Source organism: Balaenoptera ricei, chromosome 14 (assembly GCF_028023285.1).
Source record: "Balaenoptera ricei isolate mBalRic1 chromosome 14, mBalRic1.hap2, whole genome shotgun sequence".
Lineage (NCBI taxonomy): Eukaryota > Metazoa > Chordata > Mammalia > Artiodactyla > Balaenopteridae > Balaenoptera > Balaenoptera ricei.
In genome coordinates, this window is record NC_082652.1 from 32,799,872 (window position 1) to 32,825,165 (window position 25,294).

The window sequence follows — 25,294 nt, forward strand, 5'->3', positions numbered from 1 at the left end:
TTTTTTAAGGACTGTATGCCTATATTTATACAGTTAATTATGAGTTAGTCCCACCTTTAACTGTTTATCAATTATGAAATTGGAAATATATTAGATTGACTATTTTGCTCAATTAAATGTGTTACTGAAGGTAATAATTGATTCACATCTTCTGAATATTAGAAAAAATCTGTTTGAGCACTGAACTTCTGCTCATGATGAAATGGATTGTAGACCTTGTATTATGCATCCAAAGGGTGATTTAATATCTGTGATTTAGTGTATTAAGAGCTCTACCAAAACAAGGGTTAAATATTCTATTCTTCTATGGTTAGAATTTCACTGAAAATTATATTCATTGGATATTTAATTAAATCATAAAATTTTATTTGGGCCCATAGAAATACTCATTTTTTACCTCGCTTGTCCATATTTTCTAAATTTCCATTAAAGACGATGTATTACTTTTATAATAAGGAAAAAACCACATTTTTTGAAAGGAACAAATACTACTGAAAAATCAACATAGGAAAATTGGATCAAGATATCACAATGCACATACCACATTCTCCTCCCCCTGCAAATCACTCAAAATGTCAAAGAGATACCTTTCTCAAAGAGTAGATCTAGAAACCACTAAACATTTCCATTAGCAGAACATAAATTGTTGGATGCTCCTGGAAGATAAACAGCAAGCAAGAACGGTTTGATAAGGGTAGAGAAAAACTTTGGCCTGAAAAAAGGTATAAGAGAAAAAGGTGTGGAAGGTAAATGCTGATCCAGAAAAAGCACATATCCAGAATGAAGATAAAAACAGCAGGAAGGCATCGCCCAATTCAGAAGGCAACAGCTGTTTAGAAGAACAGCAGGCAGCAGCTAAATGTAATTCCAGGATAAAACCCAAGTGTCCCCTTGGTTACAGAGTGACCACCTGCCTTGGGAGTGATAGTGGCTGTCCTAGTATGGGTGCGGTGGTCCCGGATGGAAAGAATGTTGAATTGCACTTTATTGGGGCCTTCTAAAAGGATATAGACAGGAGTATAAAAAGGAGAGTTGGGTTTGCCTGAAAAGGCAACAAACTATGATTCTGCAGGACTCTTGCTACTTTGGCGTTGATACCATATTTATTTCTTAAAGTGAAGTGTGACAGTTGACATTGACACACTTCACCACTCACACAGGCCCAGACTCCTGCTCTGGGGGAGAGTTTTTGGGAGAAAACGGGTCTACATAACTGCATAAGAAATATATGACTACTACCTACACTAATCAATCAGTCAATCTAGTTCTCTATCAATGAATATAAATCAATATCCAAAGATTAAAGTCAATTGGTCAATAGCAATGTAATGATGCCAAAAATAAACAGATGACCCTGAAGGAAAGAGATAATTCAAGGAAAAAAAGAGAACCTTGTAATTTAAGGTTTAATTTAGTACCTTCAGAGTGCTGAGAGGCTACTGCGGCTGAGAAACAAGAACAGGTCACAAAATAAAGGAAAAATCAGGGGAAAGGAGGGGCTTCAGTAAGTTCATAAGAGGACTATTAAAGTTTTAAAAATTAATGAAAGGTAAAAGTGTTAATACAACCAAGGCCAAATTAATGATATAAAAGATGAAGTTGAAGGGACAGCCAAGAATGTAGAACAAACATACACACAAACAAAGCTTGGAAAATATAACAGGATATTTAAGAGATATTGAGATTCAATCCAAACAATGAAACAATCATCTAACAACAATCATCTAACAACAATCATCTAATATCTAGAAGGAGGCAGTGAGAAAATGAAGGGAATAAATACTTGTTTTAAACATTAGAAGAAAATATGCAGAATGAACAAGCTGAAGAATGAAAGACCTCACTTGGTAGTGACCAGGATGAATTTTTTAAAAAAGTAAAACTGTTAAAATTTCAAGGTACCAACAATAAAAATGAAATTCACAAAGCTTCCACATTTGTATACAAAGGAATGAAGTTGATGTAGATATTGTGCTTCCCCACAGCAATGGTGCATGAGAGAAGATAACGGACAAATATTTTCAAAATTCTGAAGAAAACTGATTTTGAACCTGGGATTCTATCTGCAAAAAATTAAGAAAAGAACTAGGATAATCTACATATCTATTTTTTAAATTATTTATATCTTCATTTGGTGAGTATAGTGGGTCAGATTCATAATTCTAAGATTAATGCAAAATTACCTTATGCAACTTGTAATGTTAAAACTTCATTAAGAAAATGTAATGAAAACTTTATGTAATTGTTCTATTAATGTAGGTAAACGATGACAAAGACAGAAATAAAGAATAGGAGAGAATAAGGAAGGGAGAGAGGGGAAGAGAAGAAGAAGGAGGAGGGAGGAACTGGTATTCATGATGTCAAATTCAAATAGGAAACTTAGAAGTTTAGGTATATTTCTAAGAACCTCCAAGTCTATTTACCTGCAGAAGCAGATGCTGAATTTTTTAGGAAAAAAAAATCTTGTGGAAATGTTTATTAGCACTTACACATTGTAAATATACCATATTTTTAACAGGCTGGCTTTATATGGCTTTTTACATTTTTGACAAAGAACAATGTGAATTTTTAAGCAGCATAATACAATGCCAGGCTTTCCCTGACTTCCAGATGCCCCACTTCTCAGGACAGCACAAAACCTCTACTCCCTGGAATATATGGTCATTCTTTTACCTGCGACCACTCCCCCTGCCTCATTCCCCATTCTCTCTAGAACTGGGGCTTCAGCAGCAAGACTGGGGGGTGTGTGGGAGAAGAGGAAGGCAGACAGGAGGAAAAGCCCCCGGGGCTACTCCCCTTGCCCACCAAGAATGCGGCCCTCTCTCTGCCTTTGCTGGAGTTAAACACCAAACAGTTTATTGCACTTACATGTTACGGAAAAGTAAGACTCTTCATTTCGTTTTATACTTAAGCCCTAATGCTAAGTGCCCACCTTACGATTTCCTTCGGGGTCCAAGTGAAAGAAATGGGAGGAGCACTGTTTCTATGTGACTATAGTGCAAAGTTTTGGGAAACCTAGAGAGGCTAGTTATGCATTTTCTTGAGTTACTGGAGGATTCAGGAGAAGCTATAGACCCATATTTTGCAGTTTGCTAGGGAAGAGGAAGAATCTTAGTCTGAAGTAGCTGGAAACAGAAACGGGGAAAGGATGCATGTAGGCCAAGGTCTTAGGATTCTCTCAAGATGATCCGGGAGATAACTGGAAAATGACCCAGGGAATTTAAACCTGCAGGGTAAACCTTTTCTTTGATAGGCATCTTGTCCAGGACCCATGTGGCTGGAGCCCTAGCCTCAAGCTGCGGGCATCACCTTTACTCAGTTACAGCTTGAGACAATCTCACCTTCCAAGAAGACCCAGGTTTCAACTAGGCTGAAAGTTCAAACGGCGTAGAACTCAAAATGGCTTACCTTGAGTATATCATTATATACAGCAGAGGATTCTAGAACTGTGTTCATTATACTGGCTACAAGCCACATGTGACATTTTAGATTCAAATCAATTACAATGAAATACAATTAAAATTTTAGTTCCTTACGTACACTAGCTACGTTTCAAGTGCTAATGCCACATGTGATGGGGGCTACCATATTGGACAGCACAGAAATCGATCATTTCCATCGCCGTACAAAGTTCTAAAGGACAGCGCTCTTCTAGGACATTGTAAACACAAATACAAAGCTTAACTTTGTATATGTGAGCTGCCCTGGCAACACCCCACTGTGATTAATGTATCTAAGAGAAGATTTGACTTACAGACAACCTAAACTAACTCAAATTAGAGACTGTCTTCAGTTATGCCAGCTACCCAATATCCTTGAAGTTTTAATTTATGTCATTATTGATATTACAATTAAACAGATGAGAAACCTAAATCAAAGGGATTAACCAACTTGCCCCAGGCAACTTTACCTGTGACTGCAGCAGAATATCAAGTTCCCCTTTTCCTATATATGAATTACCCCGAAGTTCCAAGAATCCTATCTGCATAGAACCTGATATAAGAATTGCACAGAGAATGTATCCAGTAATTATCTGTTGCATCAATGATGCAATTATTTCAGTGCAACACTGCAATGATGCAATAAATGGATGAATGAGCGAACTGTAAAGCAGAGCTACCAGTAAAACCACCACAGAAATAGGAGGACATGACTCAGCCTCAGAAGTAAAACTGTGGCCGTGGAATAGCCAAGGGTAAGCTGGAATTTCAACCAGCCATTTCTCAGAAAACATGTGATGCTTCCCTTATGGTTTTTTGAATCATTCTCTGGCCCATTTGATTAATGCTGTATTTTTCACTTTTCACCATTTTAATTTCTTTGAACATAAAGGGTACCCTAACCACTATCTCATCCTCACCCCCAATTAAAACAAACTACACAGACTTGCTCATAATACTTGGGCCCACTTCTCTGGGCCTCCTTTGCCTGTCCACAGAGTTTCCATTCAGTGCTGAGGTTTAAGTAAAGGCTCCGTGTATCCCATCCACAAAGACTTGCTCCATTACCAAAGAAGTGATCAACTTCAAAAGAAGGAAATAAATTTTGTGTGCAGGGAGACTGCTGTATGGGGAATAAGAAATAATCACTTAAGTTTCAAATTTGCAAAATTTTGCAGTTTGCTGTCTGCTTTACTTTCCTCTTAAAGCTAGAGGATGATTGACCTTTTCTGATAATTTTTCCACATTCCCCTTCCCTCCCCTCAATCAAACCAAACCTTTTGAGCCCTGTTCACTACTTACAGGAGATTCACTGACTCCAAAGATGTCTCTGACATCCCTGACAGATTGCTTGTTCTTTTTTCTCATGGTTTGAGTGTAAGTATTGTATCTCTTCTTCACTGCAGCTGCTTGGGTTCGAGTCAAAGTAGAGAGCAAGGCTTTGCCATCCTCCTCTTCATCACCCGAGATCAGGGTTGATAAACCTACATCTTGCAACCACTCTGCTTCAAGTTCTCCTTCTGTAAGATGAAGTTACCAAGAGAAGGTTAGAATATTCTGAGATTGGAAGCCATGTATATCTGTAAGTCTGTACACATCAGTGAGTAAGAAATAATCACTAGACAATATATTAAGACCATCCTGGACCTTGAGGACATTATGCCAAATGAAATAAGTCAGACAGAGAAAGAAAAACACCAAACACCATATGATCTCATTATATGTGGAGTTTAAAAACAAAACAAAGCAAAAAGTCCAAGCTCATAAATATAGGGAACGGATTGGTGCTTACCAGAGGCCAGGGGTGGAGGGTGGGCGAAATGGGTAAAGGTGGTCAAAAGGTACAAACTTCTGGTTATAAAATAAAATAAATAAGTCATGGGGATGTCATGTACAGCATGGTAACTATAGTTGATAATGCTCTGTTGCATATTTGAAAATTGCTAAGAGAGTAGGATCTTCAAAGTTCTTACCACAAGAAAAAACATTTTGTAACTATGTGTGACAATGGATTTTAACTACACTTATTTTGGTGATTGTTTCACAGTGTATTCAAATATCTAATCATTATGTTTATACCTGAAACTAATATTATATTGTATGTAAATTAAACCTCAAAAAAATTTAAAAGACCATTCTTTTTCCCATAATAATTGTGGGAACGCCTATAGGAATGAATAAAAGGTCTGTATTGTATTTTTTTAAATAAGTCAAATTTTTAAAGTATCTTCTAGTAGAGTAAGGTTATTTGGCAGATTTGGGAAGGTAATTTTCCTTACCAGAGAGTTAAATATAAGTCATATCTGAACAGCCAATTTCAAAAAATGATAAAATATGAATATCTAAACTAAAACCATGACAGAAAAAAAGTGGTTTAATGGCACACAAAAGAATTTTTTAATCACACAAATTCAGGTTCAAATCCCAACCACCATTTACTAACTGAATGACTTTGGAGAGTTTTAAGTTATCTCTAGATCTCGTGTCCTCTTGGCAAAATGGAGGTAATAATAACCAAAGTATTAGGTGGTTATGAGGATTATTTTATTAATGAATTTGTGACAGATGGCAAAAATCTAGAACAGAGTATGTGCTCAATAGATATTCGTTCTCTTACTTTTCTCCTTATTTTGAACATTAGGTAATCTTTCCTTTTCTCAGAAGGCAGCTAAAAAACTTAAAATTCATCATGATGAGGATCAATTGCTATTATAAATTAGATGTGTGGAAATAATGAAGAATTCAGAATAACAACATCATGTAACAGAAAATACACTGTACACACTATAACATTCTGGGAACTATGGTAAACAGGCATTACCTGAATAAGGTTTCTTTTAAAGAGCAGAATTGACCGGTTAGCAAATACACTATCAAATCATCAGTCCAGAGGCGTTGGACTCTGCTTATGTTATTCTATCACTGTTACATGAACAAAAGCCTTCCCACATGCTTTACAAGAAAATGAGAAAACATTTTAAACAGGCTTGTAGAAAGGGAATAAAGAACAAAAAAGTTTTTTTAAAGTTTCAGTTTATCTTGATAGTTGTCTTGAGGTTAATCACTGGCTAATGAAAACATTCTTAGATACTTACTAAACTACCTTCAGTCTTTCTTATGCATTTACTTGTCGATAGGTAGTACCTGGAGAAGATAACCTATGCTTTTAATCTCAGGTGAGTAATTTTGTACTTTTTGACAATTACGGACAATTATACTTTTTGGGTCCTCAACCTTCTTGTTTAATTTCACTGGAAACTAGTATAATTGACATACCTGACACAGCTTTTATTTGGTGAAGTACTAGATTATCCATTCTCTAAATACATTAATACTAGTACATGCTTCATAGCTAAATATTTTTAATCCAGAATTATGTTGGTAAATTTTTTTCTGTCTCTCTCTTTTGGTAATTAATGGTCAAGTATACAAATATAAAAGCCATCAAAATGAGAATACTCAATCTGCTAGATGATTATGAATCAAGTCAACAGACGGGTACAGCATCCCTAAGTGGTGATACATAAGGGATCAATTTGGATTGTGTTGACAGCCCTCCTTCAGGTCATGTCACCTTACACAGAAGCCACCCTGAGCCAGACCAGCAGATATAAATCAGTGGGAGCAGGCAGCTGATTTGCCAAATTCTACTGATTCACTTGTTAAACTACTAGTGGAATGATTTCTACCTGCCAACAGAACAAGAGAGCATACAAAGAAAGACAGCACAGGGGAAGACCAATCTAGCACCTCACCATCCAGGGGCTTGGCCTCAGCTGGCGTCTGCTCTTCCTGAACTCCCAGGCTGTTCTCTTTGATACTTTCTATTTCCCGCCAGAAATCCTCCATGGAGGCGCTGTCTATGGAGGCTTGAGAGTTGGAGCGGCTGAATGCCGGGGATTGTAAGGATTCATTGGAGAGCATCCTGCTAATTCTTCGGCAGCGAGAAATGGATTTTCTGAGGAAAGAATAGTATCTGTTAACGAAAATCAGTGTCTCATGTTACAAATCACAAAATTAAATTTAGGTGTGATATCAATGGAGAGATGGAGTTAGTGTGATAGAGAGGGGTTTGAGGGAATAACCTCCAGTCAGCGGTGGCCCCGTCCTTTTCATTCTCTATAATTCATAATGACTTTGTGGCCATGTGGGAATTACCACAAAAATACTTTTTATAACTTTCACACACTCATAAAGTGGGAAGTTGTTCATATTAGTCAAAACATATATAGTAAAAGTTAGCGCCTGTAGAGTATCTAAGGTGATGTCAGAGAAGAGTGAAAAAAGCTGGCTGCTCACATCCAGTGGGGTGGCTACTATTAAACAAACAAAATAAGCATTGGCGAGGATGTAGAGAAACTGGAACCCTTGTTCATTGTTGGTGGAAACGTAAAATGGTACAGCCTCTGTGGAAAACAGCATGGCAGTCCCTCAAAAAATCTAACGGAACTACTGTGATATCTAGCAATTCCACTGACTATACATACAAAAGAACTGAAAGCAGAGTCTCGAAGAGATACATGTACATCCATGTTCATAACAGTGATTCACAATAGCCACAAGGCAGAAGCAACTTAAACGTCCACTGACAGACCAATGGATAAGCAAAATGTGGTCTATTCATACAACGAAATATTATTGAGCCTTAAAAAGAAAGGAAATTCTGACACATGCTACAGCATGGATGAACCTTGAGGACATCATGCTAAGTGAAATAAGCCAGTCACAGAAAAACAAATGCTGTATGATTCCACTTACATGAGGGACCTAAAGTAGTCAAACGCCTAGAGACAGAAAGTAGAATGGTGGTTGTAAGGGTCTGTGGGGAAGGAGGCATGGCGAGTTATTGTTTAACAGGTAGAGAGTTTCAGTTTTACAAGATGAACAAGTTCTGGAGCTGGATGGTGGAGAAAGTTGCACAACAGTGTGAATGTACCTCATACCACCGAGCTGTAGGCTTAAAGGGGTTAATATGGTCAATTTTAGGTCGCACATTGTACCAGAATTTAAAAACAAATATTTTTAAATTTAAAGATACATTTTTTAAAAGTTGGCTGTTGAGAAAATGAGCTAACGAGAGGAAATAATCCATGACATTAAACGGAAAATCTCTGTATTAGGATGGGGAAGTGGGGCACTGACTCAGTTCAGGGAGAACTGGATCACCACCAAGGGAAAGGTCCAAATGCTTAGGGGGGCAGCGAAGCTCCAGGTATCGCCGCCACCCAGCAGGACCACTGCTAACCTAGCAAACAACAGCTGAACAAGGCACAGAGCAGCTCCATGGGGTACTTTCCTCGTGGGATTGCTGCGAGGACTAAGTGAGTTAGCACACGTAAAGCATTTAGGACATTAAAACATCCAACAGATGTTAGTCTAAAAAACAAGGGACACAGCAGGGGAGACAGACGCCAAAATGCTGGAATTCTGAGAGAGTTTGGAGATTTACATAAAAATAAAATATTTTATGTGCAGTGGTGGATGCGTTAACTAACCTTACTGTGGTAATCATTTAGCAATATATACATACATCAAATCTTCAGGTCGTACTCCTTAAATTTACCCAATGTTATATGTCAATTCTATCTCAATAAAGCTGGAAAAATTTTTAAATGTTTGACTCTATGATATATGATTGACAAATATTACACTTTTTAGGAACAGAATGTTTGATTACATACAACACTTCAGTCTTCAACCAGGAAGAATGACTGAATTACTCTATGCAGTATGATCTTCTGTTCTTATTCTTACATGATTTTTTTTTTCTTTTTAATTTGCCAGTTGGAGTGTGTATGCAACTCCTCCACGCTTGCTTTCTTCTCCTTGGGTCCAGGTGGAATTGAACCAAAAAGTTGAGACTACTTAACCAATGTGTGGTCAGAGCTGTTTTATCCAAAACAAGAAATCCAGATGGAAAGAGCAATGACATAGTAATGTCCAACCGTGGCATTCTGACTCGCTTAGGACAATTCAATTTTGACATTCAGAGCAGCAGTGGATTACTACCAAACTTAGCCGTGTCCTAGAGCATATGTAAAGCACACTGATATGCATGAGAGTACAAAAAGAAAGGGGAATAAGAAAAAAATTCCATGTGCTCATATGGTCTATACCTCTAGGAATCCTAGATTTCTCAATCACCTTCAGTATAAATTTCTAGAATTTGATCATTGATCCTGAGACTGTACCAGACTGTAAGTAGTTCTAGTTTTGCAGTGAGTTAGCCAACTCATTTTTAAAACTCAGAGCATTTCAGGAAAATATTAGATATCCACTTTTATTTTTTTATTCTTTGCTGTATGATAAAAGTAATTTTATGTCACTTTGATAACTGGGTGATAAGAGTTCTTCACTGAATTCTTTAGTTTGACAAGACATACATATTCTAGTGGTTGAAATACATAGGAAATCAACACAGGTTATGAAGGCAGTTACTGCTCCCTTTATTATTTTTAGGCTCTTCAGCCTTTTCTCTTTTGAAAACCACTAACGAATTCATAGAGTTATAGTATATAAACATCTACTTCTGTGAAACTGTAATCAATTACCACTGCTCACACAGCCTACTGCCCTCCGTATACCATATTCAGGAAAAAGTATACAGATGCCCAAAATTTTCTCTAGTTCCAGTTTTTTTTTTTTTAGGTTTATTCTTTTAAAATGAATATGACTTGTAAAAAATTAACAGTCTTAACAGAAGACATGGACTAAGTTTTTAAAAATTATAAGGCGGTATATTATAAGCATAAAAGTTTAAGTAATACACAATTTATAAAGCGGAAGCTGAAGGTTTCTTCCCATCTGTATCATATCATATTGTTCTATAAGGTGCTTTGCTTTCCCCACTCAAAAACATGTCATAGGTATCTTTTCCATGCCAATACAGAGATAACACCTCAATGACTGCATGGAACGGCACCATTTATCTTAGAAATTAAGAAAACATGCAGATATACCTAAGCACTGAAAATGTTTGGAAAAGTGAGACATTTGGGAAATATTAGGTGAATCTTAGAAGATGAGGAGCATACATATTTAGGGCTAATCATGATTATTTTAGTTACAGCGTGGTTTCTTACTCATGCAAAGGGAATACTGGTAGAATCTCAGAGAAGAGATCTTCATAAACTTCTGCTGGGAGCAGGAGGGCCAGAGGTGAAATACAGGTCATGAACATCTGCGTAACACACTGGTTTCATCTGAGACAATCCACCCAAAGAATCCTTTAATTGCAATGGTCAACTATTTTTTTTGGCAAATAAGTCAAACAGCATTTTTGGGATAAGCACATTTGGAAGAGTTCTCATTTTTTTAGTTAGGGATCCAAATATTTCCCCCTTCACCCCAGGGTAGAGTAGGGACCATGACCTTCCAGTCTTAAAGTATTACGTAATTGTGATGCTTGGGCTCATCCACCACTTTGATGAGCCCCACAGCTTCAAACCTCACCATATTAGGATAAACAGAGCTTCAGCTTCATCAGCTGTTTGTCATTTTTTATTCCAAAACAATACCAGGAAAACACTACATGAAAAACAGAATGCAACTTTTACACAGCATTATATAGCAACTTTTGTTGGGAAAACACCATTAGGTTTGTGGGGTTTTTTTTAGCCACGCCGTGTGGCACGCAGGATCTTAGTTCCCGAGACCAGGGATTGAACCCGTGCCCCCTGCAGTGGAGGCACGGAGTCTTAACCACTGGACCTCCAGGGAAGTCCCAAAACACCATTAGGTTTAAAATTAGATTTAAGTGGATGATAATTACCATAAATTCAAAGTGGCATTAATAAAAAAATTAAAAAAAAAGATTTTACTATTCCATTTTCCCCTCCATAATGTTTTTAGAAATACCTTATATTATATTTTAATGATTACTGGAGATGCTACAACTTCCGAACGATGCAAATAACGTATAAGAGTTTAATTCTCCCTCCACCCCTTATTATATTACTATTGTCATACATGTTGCTTCTTCACATGTTTACACCCCACAATGGTTATTATTTTTGTTTCTTTTAAAAAGTCAATAATCTTTTTAAAAATTAAACAAGTAGTCTTTTATGTTTATCCTTTCTGGTGCTCTTCATCCTTCCTGCATGTCCATGTATCCATAACAGATCATTCTAATCGGTTTTGAGAACCTCCTTTGGTATTTCCTCTCTTTTTCTTTAGCATTTCTTGTACTATGGATCTGCTGGCAACAAATCCCCTCCTATTTCTTTCTGAATATGTCTTTAATTCACCTTCATCTTTGATGAATATATTTCTTGGGCATAGGACTCTAGGCTGGCAGATTTATTGTTGTTTTTATAATCCTTTTAGAGATGGCATTCCATTGTCTTCTGTATTCTTGATTCTGATGAAATGTCAATTATAACTCTTACTTACATTCTTCTAATGTTCTTCCTCTCTAACTGCTTTTAATAGATTTTTTTTCCCTTTATCTTTTGTTTTTAGAAGCTTAATTATAAAATGCCTAGATTGTTTTATTTGTATTTATTCTACTTAAGGTTTACTGAGCTTCTTGAATCTGTGGGTAGATGTATTTCATCAACTTTAGGGTAGTCATCCATTTTCTCTTCAAGTATTTCTTCTGTCCAACTCTCTCTCTCCTCTTCTTCTGGAACTCCAATAACACAACCATTTGATATTGTCCCAAATGTTCTTCACGATATGTTTGTTTCCCCTCCAACCCTCACCCCTTGTACTTCAGTTTAGGGAATTTCTACTACCCTGTCTTCAGGTTCACTTTTCTTTTCTTCTATGTGCCCAGTGCTAGTTAAGACCATCCAATGAATGCTTCAATTCTGATACCATGTTTTTTCATATCAAGAATGTCCTATTAGTTCCTTTTGAAGATTCTATCTCTCTGTTGACATTATTCATCTTTTATCCCTTTTATCTGTCTTCTTTTTAACATACTTATTATTGTTATTTAAAAGCTCTTGTCTCTTAATGCCAACATCTGTGCCGTCAGTGCATCTGCTAATATTGATTTAAAAAAACAGTCAATTGTTTATGGATCATATTTTCCTTTTCTTCTACAAATTTCACAATTTTTTGTTGACTTTGTTTTTAAAAGAACTCTAGAAAACTGGAGTAAATAGTAATCTCCCCAAGAAGGGTAAGCTTTCTGTCTGGTAGTTGAAATGAGGTACAGATCACTTCAACCCATTTAAGGAGCTGAGGTGGGTCTGGGCTGAGCTGCAACTTTAATCAGTTTTAGGTTACCTCTGATTCCAATGCTTTGAGGGGGTTGATCTGTCCTGTGTGTATTACAGGTCCCTCCCTCAACAGGGCTTTGGGATAAACACCACAGGACTACAGGAATTGCTCTCTACTTTAGAGCCTAGCTGCGAGCCTCCTGTGTTGTTGGGCTCTCAGCAAAATCCCAATGGGGAGAGTTATCAGACGTGGAGAACTAGCTCTGCATTTGGGGCTTCGACAGATTCCAACCTTTTGCACCAGCGCAGGCAGCCCCATGGGTGTCTCCCCTCCCCATAGAGTCCTTCTGCCAAGGGAGGTGTGATCTTCTGCTCAGCAGTGCACAGACTCAGGGAGAGACACACACTGAAGTGACTGCTGGGCTCTGCCCACCTAGGAAGAGTTCTTGCCTCCCTGGAACTGAGTTCCTTTAGACTTCTTTGTGTCCACAGCTCTCCATTATAAACAGCTTTAAAACATATGATTTTACATGCATCGTCTCTTCTCTAGTTGCAACAGTGAGAAAGATAATCGGCCGCAACCTAGTCTGTGTTCTAACTGGAAATGGAACTCCCACAGAACACTGTAAACACATCAGATAGTTTTTAAATGCTGCATCTACTAATGAACTGCTTGCTCTGTCTAACCACAAGTTCAATTGTTCTGAGTATATTCCACAGAACATTTCAAAAAGACATACTTCTTGCTAAGAAATACTCTGTGGCCTTTATTACTTCTTATTTTATAAAGAATTTCACATGAAACAATTTACTATCATACATATTCCATCATTTGATCCTTACCTTAACCTCCTGAAGTAGTCAAAGCAAGTATTATACATCTCAGTATACAGGGAGGGAAACAGTTACAGAGAGTAAGGTGAAGACACATTAACTTCCCACCACAATTACAATAAAATGCATATTCTTTTCTATGACATCATAGCCCAGCATGTTCTGTCCTCAAACATCTTATCCAGTCTCACCTTATATCACTCTCCCCTAGCATTAGCACCAGGCCTGCTAATCTTTACTCTGTTTCTCTAAAAAGTCAAGCTCTTCCTTCCCTTAGGAAATTTTCTCTTACCATTTTTTTTCTGCTTGGAACATTCTGTCTATTTCCATGGCAAGATGCTTCTCATCATTCAGCTCCTAATGTAAATGTCGCCTCCTCAGGGGATCTTTTCCCGGCCACCCTAACATAGCATTCCTCCAATTACCCACCATCTCAGCTTTCTGCATTTCCTTCTTCTCACTCATCAACAACAAATACTTTATCTATTCACCTACTTCATTTTTGGGAACTATTTTTCCCACTAGAATATAGAGCAACTGTGTCTGTCTTATTTACACAGTATCTGGCCAATAGCAGGAACTCAGAAATATTTGCTGACTGACTAGGGACAGTGAAGCCAGGATATGAATTCACACCTTTTCGATTCTTTCCAAATACTTTCCCTACAGTAATCCTTCTTAATTTCAAACGTCTCCTCAGGTATTTGTGTATCTGTGTATAGCTCTACATATTTTTATACCAGGGAAGGAATATAGTATCGTGATTTAGAGAAAAACTCTGAAGACAGCTGGTCCAGATTTGAATGTGGGCTCTGCCACTTCCTAGATCTACAACCTTGAGCAAGGAATTGAACCCTTGGGCCTCCATATCCTAATCTGTAAAATGGGAATATTAATCACATACATGCCCTGGGTTATTATGAGGATTAACTGAGTAAATATATGTAAAATGCATGGCACATAGTAATCCCATGTGTTATTACTATAATTTAACTAATTTGTTGGCATGCCTATGGCTAGGTTTAGGGTCAGGCTAAAATGGGTGGTAAAATTTCACAGCAGCACTAAAATTTACTAGGAATATAATGAGATAAATAAAACTGCATTTATGAGAACTCGTCTCTGATCCAACCCCACTCCCAAGCCTTGTTTCTCCAACTCCCTTAGGCCAGAAGCGACCATCTGACACAATTCTGGCCAAGTCACATAAGAAAAATCCCTCTCCATGGTTTCAGTGTAATATTTTATTTTCCTCATATAGGTGCTATCCCTTTCTCTTCCTACCTCTCCCTTACTGGAAAGTAGACAAGATGACTGGTGCTTCAGCAGCCATCTTGCAACCATGAGAAAAAAGCCATGAAAATTATAGTGATCAGCCTTGGTATTATTGAGTCTCAGAAATAACATCAGATGCTGCCTATACTCTGGACTTCCAGAAATGTGAGAAAAATAAACTCCTATTTTTAAAAACTACTCTAATCTCTGTTGTTGTTGTTATTGCTACTTGCAGTCCAAATGATTCCTAAGTGATATACCTAGAAGAAATACTTTAATAAGTCATTTGGGGTGTGGTAAGATGAGACACCATCTATACCCCACTAAGGAGACTATTCAAGTAAGATTAGACAGTCAGTAACCTGCCTCCTAAAGGAAGGTGGAATCTAATGTAATGATTTTCCATTTTAAGGGTGACCAAATTATTAGCCCAACCCCAGTCTTGGTCTGGTCTTGATCAGTACACTATGGAGTTAAACTTCATTCCTGCTAAAGATCTCCCTGCCTGAATATGCAGGGAATATATTCACATTGTTCTCAAATCAAACATATTCCAAACATTTTAGGAAGAATATATCAAAATCAAAGATTTCCCCTTCTCTTTCTGAAAGAATAAGACTGCATTCCCCACTGTCATTATCACTGAATGAGGCCGGTGGCGGCACAGCATGACCATCTAGAGAAATCATCTTGGACCCTGACGGCAGTGGGCCTGTGCAGCAGGGTTCTTGCAAGAGAAACCTCTCACTCTCTGGGACACACGCTGGGTACAGTCCCAGTAATGCTGCTGTCTGCCCTCTTAGCTTCCTGGGGAGGCCACTCAGCAAGAGAAAGAAAGGGGACAAATCCCTTGTTTTCAGGCTCTGGCTTCTCCATATCTTTGGATTCTAACAGGCTTATAAACAAGCTCAAGTTGGATGTCTCGGAAAAAGCACTTGAAAGGCAATGGTGATAAAAAAAGAAGCTATGGTTTCAGATTAACAGACGCAAGAACACAGAGGAGTTTCCCGCTCTTTCTCAGGCTCCCTGACTCGGTCTTTCACTATCGTTCTGGCATCCTCTCCTTCGCATCCTGCCAGCCCAGTTTTCTCTTCTGCTCCTGGCCTTCCTCAGCCCTCCTAGGGGAGTGAGGAGAAAGCTGATGAAGCTTGTCCTTCAAAAGGTAAACAGGTCTGCCTGAACCTCTCTGTTGGCAGAAAAAGATACAGAAAAATGCGTTTGTAGATTAAGGGGAGGCTTAAAACAGCAAACGAACCTCAGTCACTCCGCAGGGAATATTTGAAATGGTTTTGAAAGCTAGAATTCTTTTTAACCAATTGAGGTTCACAGCAGCAATTAAATCCTCATGCAGCCGTGTATCACCTCTGAGCACAGGCACTGGGCTAGAAATGGGAAAAGTGAGAATGAGGAAATAATAACTTCTAACTATTATACACTGAACTCCAGTATTTACAAAGGAGGGGGCTCAAATGGGGCCACAGGCTCTGCTGTTAAGAGAGAATGACAGACCCTTTTCCTGGAGGTGGGAGGAGGACAGCAGGCTTTTCTGTACTTCTACTGTGAAAGGAAAGCAACTCCACATGCTTGACTTCCAAGGAATGTAACCTGTTATGTTCTGTCTACTGCTCTACCAAGAAAAGCCACTAACTAAAATCAGTGCTTGTACAGTTACCACTTAAGTATAATACATCACTTATATGGACACATACAAACACACACATGACAAAACCAAAATATAATGGTTCTTAAGTTTCCCCTGCTTTGGCTGAGGGGAGGGAGGGGTAGAGAGTGATTGCTAATGGGTGTGGGGTTTCTTTTTGGAATGTTGAACATGTTCTGGAATTAGTGGTGATGGTATCACAACCTTGTGAATAAACTAAAAACCACTGAACTGTATACACTTTAGAAGGGTGAATTTTATGTTACATAAATTATATCTCAATTTTTTAATTGTATGAGAAAAAGATCACCTTCCTTTTTTTAAAATTTTGATAATTACAAGTGTTTTGACACTGACAATACAAAACCCTGGTGAGGATGTGGAGCAGGAAGAATTCTCGTTCCTTGCGGGCAGGAATGCGAAATGGTACAGCCACTTTGGAAGACAGTTTGCTGGTTTCTTAAAACTCAGCACACTCTTACTGTAAATCCAGCAATTGCTCTCTCCTCAGTATTTACCCAAAGGAGTTGAAAACTTATGTTCATACAAAAAGCTGCACATGGATATTCATAGGCGTTCTATGTTCATAACTGACAAAATGTGGAAGCCACCAAGATGTCCTTTAGTAAGTGAATGGATAAACAGTGGTATATCCAGATAATGGAATATTATTCAGTGCTAAAAAGAAATGAGCTATCAAGCCATGTAAAGACATGGGAGAATCTTAAATGCATATTACTAACTGAAAGATGATAATCTGTAAAGACTACATACATACTGTATGATTCCAGCTGTATGACATTCTGGAAAAGGCAAAACTATGAAGACAGTAAAAAGATCAGTGGTTACCAGGGCTTGGGGGCAGCAGGGGAATTGGGAGGGGGAAAGGAAGGATGAACACGTGGAACATAGAGGATTTTTAGGGCAGTGAAACTTTTCTGTATGATACCACACATTTGTCCAAACCCCCAGAATGTAAACTATGGACTTTGGGTGATTATGATGTGTCAATATAGGTTTATCAATTGTAACAAATGTACCACTCTGGTAGAGGGGTGTTGTTAATGGAAGAGGCTGTGCACGTGTGGGGCTGGGGGCATGTGGGAAATCTCTGGTCCTTCCCCTCAATTTTGCCGTGAACCCGAAACTTCTCTAAAAAGATAAAGTCTTTTTTTTTTTTTCAAAGAAAAGTACTTGGGAATTTCAAAGTAAAGGCAAACTTAGGAAAATGCAAAAAAGAATCAAATTTGCAAAAATACCCATGGGTTTAGAAAGAAGGAAAGAAAGGAAAGATACTTCTATGAAAAGCTACTGGCTGCTTTGAGCAAAGAATAACAATCACAGATGGGAAATGGTCCTAGCTGCTCAAATAATAATCATCTAAACAAGAGACAGGATGAAATGTCTGCTACGCAGGCAAAGGAAATCACCGAGTGTGAATGTTTTATGTTCTGTCTGTTTTAAAACTAGTATGCAGTTTATGAGCCTGATGTATACATTGATTTTGGTGAAGCTCAGTCAATCCCACAAGTGACTCTTATCACATTATCCTTAAGGATAAGTTAAAATTATGAGTGGAAGACTAGTTTGATGACACCTAATTATTGCTCAGAGGCTCATATTTTTTATTAAATTAGGATATGCCCAGGAAAGAATCTATAAAACAGAATATGAACAGAAAGCAGCTTTCCCTTGCTCTTTAATAGAATTCTATCCTTTATCCATTCAGCGACACGTGTCACTATAAGAGTCTTGGTGATCTGTATGTTTTGTGCTTCTGAGATTACTCTTCTCCACGTAACCTGGATAAGCAATTTTTAAAGGATGTCTTTTAATATCAAATGTAAGCTACATATTCCCTCTATTTTTCAGTACCAATTATTACGTAGTTTTGAGGAGCCTGCCGTGGCTGGTATTGCTATGTCTGACTTTCAAAGTAATTAAACAGATGAGTCCGCCATTCTGGTGTCTACTGAGGGTCTGCCTTTGTTTTCCAGCTCCCTGTGTGCCTCTCTGGTGCTGTGATGATTTGCTGGAATGCAACCACTCAATCTCTGTTTCCTTCACATCCCTGGTCTGTATTTATTATCATTATTACCCAGCCATTAATGCTCAGCCACGCAATGTGAAAATGTTCTTCTACTGCATCGTTGTACTGTTTTTCAATTTCCTTTGTCTGTTGCCTCTCTCCAGCTCCAAAAATTCAGTAATAGCAGGACGGAAGCACAAATAGGATCTCTGGGAGTATCAGGCATTCCCACATGATCATTCTCATGTGGATGGGCCTTAAAGAGCTCTGTGGTCCATCCCGACAAGGCTTTCCCTGAAATGGGACTGACCTTCTTCCTCACGGGGCACTGGAATCAGCTCAGCTTTAAACTATTTGGTATAGAATCCAAAGTAGAATGTAAATCCAATTTATCATATTCTGACAGGATTTGGCCATTTGGATGAATAATTATCCAAATTGATTTCTCTTCTTTCGCAATATACTTTTCCACACTCAGACTCACTCCATGATGGCTTTAATTCCACAGCGTCCATTTGAGCAATAACCATTTTGTATTCCATTTGTTTTCACTGTCTAACTTTAAGACAGCTGTTTCCTAACTTCCCTACAAACAGCTTTGAATTGGAGAGCCACAACTAGGATTTCCAATGAAACAGAGGATCCTAGAATTGGAGAGCTAAGAGGGAATCTGAGAAATGCCAAATAAAACACCACGTTTTAAAGAAGAAAAATGAAGCTCAGAGAGGTCAAGCAACTCACCCAAAGTCACACAGCTAATTACTGAGAACTAGAACTGCAAACTTGGCCTCCTGATGCCTTATTCCATGCTCTTTCCCCCCTGACCACCAGTCTCCTAATTCATTTATGCTTTATTCTTCACCCACTCACCAAAATAAATAAATAAATAAAGCTTCACATTTTCACATTAGAGATTATCCTCTTTGTCCCCTGAATGTATTTCTTAAAGAGCACATGATAAAATAATCAAGTGGATAATATTTTTATCATTAAATATGTTGGAAATTATGTCCCCAGTCAGTTTTCATTAAAGAACAAAGAGCGCTATATGCAAAAGTGTCCCACAAAATAAAGATTTTTAAAAAAACAAAGTTCTCTGAAAATCTGAAAGTGAACTAATAAAATCGGCAAGGATAGCAGACCAAATACAGCAATTATCTAAGTTGTATGTAAAATATAGACAGATAACACACATTAAAAAAACAACTGCTATATATCCAATATAAAAGTAATATATTAGCACTATTAAACATAAATCACATTTTTAATTTATCCATTGCTTGGTATATTAGAATATATTAAAATTTATTGAAATAGTGTCAATAATTCATTCTATTTTAAAACCATTCAAGGTAGTAGAAGCTAAGACTCCCATTTTACTCAGCTTTCCTTGTGGCACATAGAGACAATTCCGAGGTGTCATAGCCAGGTTAAACTAAAATACATTCTAAATTCACATTTTTGTTACTGTTGCTATTGGTAATCATCATCATCATCATCATCATCATCATCATCATCATCATCACCATCATCCGATTGAAGGCACTTTAAATTAGTACTCTACCTCACTCTCTCCAATTTACTCAAAACACTCTTCATCGCCAGATAAATTCCTTGAGCAAATCAAAGAGCCAGCAGTCAGAGCACTTCACACTCTCTAAATGCCATAAAAACAACTGTTGGGACTAGGGTCCTCAAAGTCCTTCTCACAGCATGACAAAGAAAAGCACAGACTGGTAACCTGAATGCCCATGTTAAAAGTGAACTTTGGAAAGACAAGAGCTGTAAGTTTCACCAAAAGAGAATCAAATAACTAGTTTCACACTGGCTGACACTTCATGTGGTGGGGCTCTGAAGATCTCCCCGCACTGGAGATGAATGGCTTTAGTAGCTCAGTATCTGACCCCTGACAGCAAATCCAGAATGGCAGGATCTACAAAGTGAAACTGCTCCAGGAATTGCCATAGAGGTTGCCTTGACTCTTTGGTTAAACACCTATCAGGGCTGCATAAGTTAAACCTTTGCAAGAACTGGTAAAAATTAACTCCTGAGGAAAGAACCAGGGAGCTATAACCCCCCAAATTTCCAGAGTTCAAACAAAGCCAGGAATGTGTGTATGTACATTGGTGTGTATACTAAAAATTTATCAAGTGAACTTCTGCTTTCAACCATGACAAAGTTTCAGACTTCACACCAGGCAGAGTAGGGATATGATAGAATCCACAGGACATACAGTAGAAACCTTAGAAGTCTCTTGTCATAATAGTAAAGTTTGCCCTAGCTAGAGGCTACTCTAGAACGCACTCACCACCCCCCTGCAAAATCAACAAATAACTGTCTGCCAAAATAAAACTGTACACTCTTTAAAGAAATACAACAAAATATACCAATATGCAACCTAAAATTAACAAGTTCAAGTAGCTAAGGAAAATTAAGATATATGAAGAAGGAAGAAAAAGTGACTCATAACCAGAAGAAAATCAGTCAGTAGGAAGACAGAAATAATATAATTAGCAGAAAAAAATGTTAAAAGAGCTATAATAAAAATACTCAAAATACTTAAGGACCTAAAATAAAAGATGAACATAATGCAGAAAGAAGTAGAAAATATAAAAGATGAAATTTCTATACATAAATAATATGTGAAATAAAACATTCACTGGGTGGAATAAATGACAGATTAGACACTGAAAAAAATCAGTGTAAAGAGGAACAAAGAAAAGGATATCAGCAAATTTCATGTTAAAAACAATACAATCCAAAAGACAGCAGAGCAGTAGCTTTAAAATACTTGAAGAAAAAACTATCAATCTAGAATTACATACTCGGTGAAAATATCTTCAAAAATTAAAGGGAAACTAAGTTTTTATTTCAGACATAATAAAGTTGAAAGATTCATTAGCAGTAGAACTTTCCTGCAAGAAATGTTAATGAAAATCCCTCAAGCAGAAGGAAAATAATACCAGATGGAAATATGGATCTATACAAAGGAATAAGGAGCATAAGAAATGGTACCTATAGGGATAAACACAAAACTTTTTAACGTATTACTTAAATCTCCTTAAAGGTTAATTGATTGTTTGAAACAAAAATAATATAACATTTCATGTTAATAATATTAATATATAATATATAATCAAATGGTAATGTACATTAATTGAAGGTAGATTATGATAAGTTAAAGATTAAAATATATAGTTAAAGCAATTGCCAAAATACACAAAGAACTAAGTAAAAAATACTTGATTTATCCAAAAGCCCCCCAAAAAGGAAAGAAAGGATTAAAAAATAAAAACACAAAAAATATATAAAAATAGTAGATTTACACCCAATCATATCACATTAAAGTGTAAATGGTTTAAACCTCCCAATTAAATGCAGATTTTCAGATTAGATTAATAAGCAAGACACACACACACACACACACAAAACCCAGTGTTGCCAAGGAGTCCACTTTATATGCAAAGACACAAATAGGTTAAAAGCAAACGGACAGAAAAAACACCATGCTGAAAAAAAAAATCAAATGAGAGCTGAGTGGCTATATTAACATCAGAAAATTTGATTACAGAGCAAAAAATACCACTAGAAGTTAATGGAATCATTTTCTAATAACAGAAAAGTCAATCAAGAAGAAATAAGACTCAAAAATATACAAACAGCTCATGCAGCTCAATATCAAAAAAACAAACAACCCAATCAAAACAATGGGGGAAGATGTAAATGACATTTCTCCAAAGAAGACATACAGATGGCTAAAAAGCACATGAAAAGATGCTCAACATCACTAATTATTAGAGAAATATAAATCAAAACTACAATGAGGTATCACCTCACACCAGTCAGAATGGTCATCATCACAAAATCTACAAACAATAAATGCTGAAGAGGGTGTGGAGAAAAGGGAACCCTCCTGCACTGTTGGTGGGAATGTAAATTGGTACAGCCACTATGGAGAACAGTATGGAGGTTCCTTAAAAAACTGAAAATAGAGCTACCATGTGATCCAGCAATCCCACTCCCAGGCATACATCCAGAGAAAACCATAATTCTTTTCAAGTATCCACAGAACATTTACCAATATAGACATTATTTGGTCCATAAAACAAATGTCAATAAATTTAAAAGAATTCAAGTCATATAAACATGTTCTTTGACTACAATGGAATTAAATTAGAAGTCCATAGCAAAAACATATGTGGAAAATCCTGGAAATTTTTGAAACCAAATAACACACTTCTAAATAACCAATGGGTCAAAACAGAAAGCAAGATGAAATTAGAAAGTATGAAAACATTAAAACTACAGCATTACAGAAGTTTTGGAATACAGCAAAAGCAGTGGTTGGAGGGAAATTTATAGCACTAAACACCTATATAGAAAAGAAAAAAGTTACCCAACCAATGACTTCAGCTTCCACCTTAAGAACTAGAAAATGAGCAAATTAAACCCTAATAAGCAGAAAACAGAAAAAAGCAATTAAATAGGAAACATAAAAATAATAGAGCAAATCAATGAAACCAAATGTTTGTTCTTTGAAAGATCAATAAAATTAATAAAGCTCTATCTAGACAGATTAGGGAAAAAAGAGAAGTCAAAATTAGCAATATCAGGAATGAAAGGGTAACATCACTACACATTTTACAGATATTAAAAGGATACTATAGGAATATTATAAACAACTTTATGCCAATAAGCTCAACAACTTAGATGTAAAGGACAAATTTCTCGTAAGATACAACCTACCAAAGCTCACTCAAGAAGTAATAGATAACCTGAGTGGTCCTATCTTTATTAAATAAATTGAATTTGTAGTTAAACACCTCCCCACAAAGAAAACTCCAGGTTCATATGGCTTCACCAAAGAATTCTACCAAATATTAAAAAAAAGAAATAATACCAATTCTACAGAAGCTCTTTCAGAAAATTAAAGAGGAGGAACCTTTACTAACTCATCCTATGAGGCTGGCATTACCCAAATACTGAAACAAGACACATACTACAAGAAAAGAAAACAGACCAATGCACCCCCCCCACCCATGTACGTAGTTGCAAACGTTCTTAAAAAAATTTTATCAAATCAAATCCAAGAATATATAAAAAGGATAATACACCATGACCATTTAAAAACTGTTAATCCATTTAATTCATCTAATTTATCATATTAACAGAGTAATATGATCATGTAATAAATGCAGAAAAAGTATTTGACAAAATCCAGCATACATTCTTGTTAAAAAAAAAACTCTTAGGAAATTAGGAATAGAAGTAAAGGGCATCTAGGAAAAACAGCTAATAGCATATTTAATGGTGAAAGACTGAATGCTTTCCCTCTGAGATCAAGAAGATCTGGACGACTGCTCTCACCACTTTTATTCAAGATTGTACTGGAGATTCAACCAGTGCAGAAAGAAGTAGACTATATTTAAATACAGATATCATAATTTTCTATGCAGAAAATCCCATAGAATACAGAAAAAAAAGCTACTAAAACTAACAAATAAGTTTAGCAAGGTCACAAGGTAAAAATCAATATCAATACACAAAAAGCAGCTGTATTTCTATGTACTAACAGTGAGCAAGTAGAAATCAATATTTTAAAACAATATCTTTTATAATTGCATTAAAAATGTGAACTACTTAGGAGAATAACTCTGAGAAAAGATGGGCAAGGCCTGTACACTGAAAACTACAAACATTGCTGAGAGAAATTAAAGCCCTAAATAAAGGGAGAGACGTGACTTGTAAATGGATTTGAAGATTCAATACTTTAAGATGTCAATTCTCCCCAAATTGATCTATAGAGTTAATGCAATCTCAATCAAAATTCCAGTTGGATTTCTTTGTAGAAACTGACAAGCTTTCTAAAGTTCATATGGAAATATAGAAAACCTCGAGTAGCCAAAACAACTGTGGGAAAAGGAAATCAGAATACTTATATTACCTAAATTCAAGACTTATAAAGCTGCAGTAGGAAGCAATATAGTAGTGCCATCAAATAGATACACAGATCAATGAAACAGAACAGAGTCCAAAAATATACCCACAAACATGTTATCAATTGATTTTCAACAAAGGTGCAAAGGGATTCAGCGGGGAAAGAATAATCTTTTCAATAAGTTGTGCTGGAACAAATAAAGAACCATAATCAAAACAAAAATAAAAACAGAAACGACTTCCATCTTTACCTCTATTCTATATAAAAAAATTAACTTAAAATGGGTCATAGAGCTAAAATGTAAAACCTAAAACCTTTTAAAACCTTTAGAAACCTTTATGTTTCTAGAAGAAAACATGAAGAGAAAATCCTTGTGACTTTGGGTTAGGTGAAGATTTCAAAGATAGGTCACAAAAAGAAGATTTGAACACTTTACCAAAGAAGAAAATTGTATACATCATTGAGAGAAAAATGAGATGTTTTACAGACTAAGAATTGAAGTACCACTGTCTCTGATATTATCCCTGATCTTACCAGAGGAAAATTATCTGCCAGCATATGCCACTTACATTCTTGTATTACACTGACTTGAAGATAGGACTCACCTCAACTATTAGATTTTAAACTTGAAATTAGAAATTATATCAGATTTATTTTGACATCTCTCAGTCTACCACAGGTCCTGGCATGATGCCTGCTTCATTGATGCAAGTGTTAAGTGCATAAAGGTAGATGAATTGTAGGTATATATGGAAATCCTTTTGTAAGTGAATGTTTTATTGAAGAAACACGTTGCATAAAATTATTTTGTAAGTTTAATAATTTTATAATTTCTTTTTTATGTGTTCTAGAAAAGTTTGAATTTCATTAAGGAAAATAAGTACCTATCTTCTTCCTCCTTCCAAATTTAAGGCTTTTCCTTTAAACTCAAGGTTGCATTAAAAAAAA

The 25,294-nt window shown here is 36.6% G+C and overlaps 1 protein-coding gene across 14 annotated transcripts in view; it reads right to left on the reverse strand.

Annotated features, from left to right (window-relative positions):
• The window catches only part of ARHGAP28 (Rho GTPase activating protein 28), a 155,860-nt gene that overhangs the window by 60,591 nt on the left and 69,975 nt on the right, over positions 1–25,294 (reverse strand). For all 14 annotated transcript variants that reach the window (XR_009497251.1, XR_009497252.1, XM_059894305.1 and 11 more), the window contains 2 exons: positions 7,196–7,398; positions 4,743–4,960 (listed from right to left, as the gene is read on the reverse strand). Coding sequence is in view for 12 of the 14 variants with exons in the window: in XM_059894305.1 (XP_059750288.1) it covers positions 4,743–4,960; positions 7,196–7,398 (421 nt within the window). In the remaining 2 variants the exon portion in view is untranslated. The remainder of the gene's footprint in view (positions 1–4,742; positions 4,961–7,195; positions 7,399–25,294) is intronic.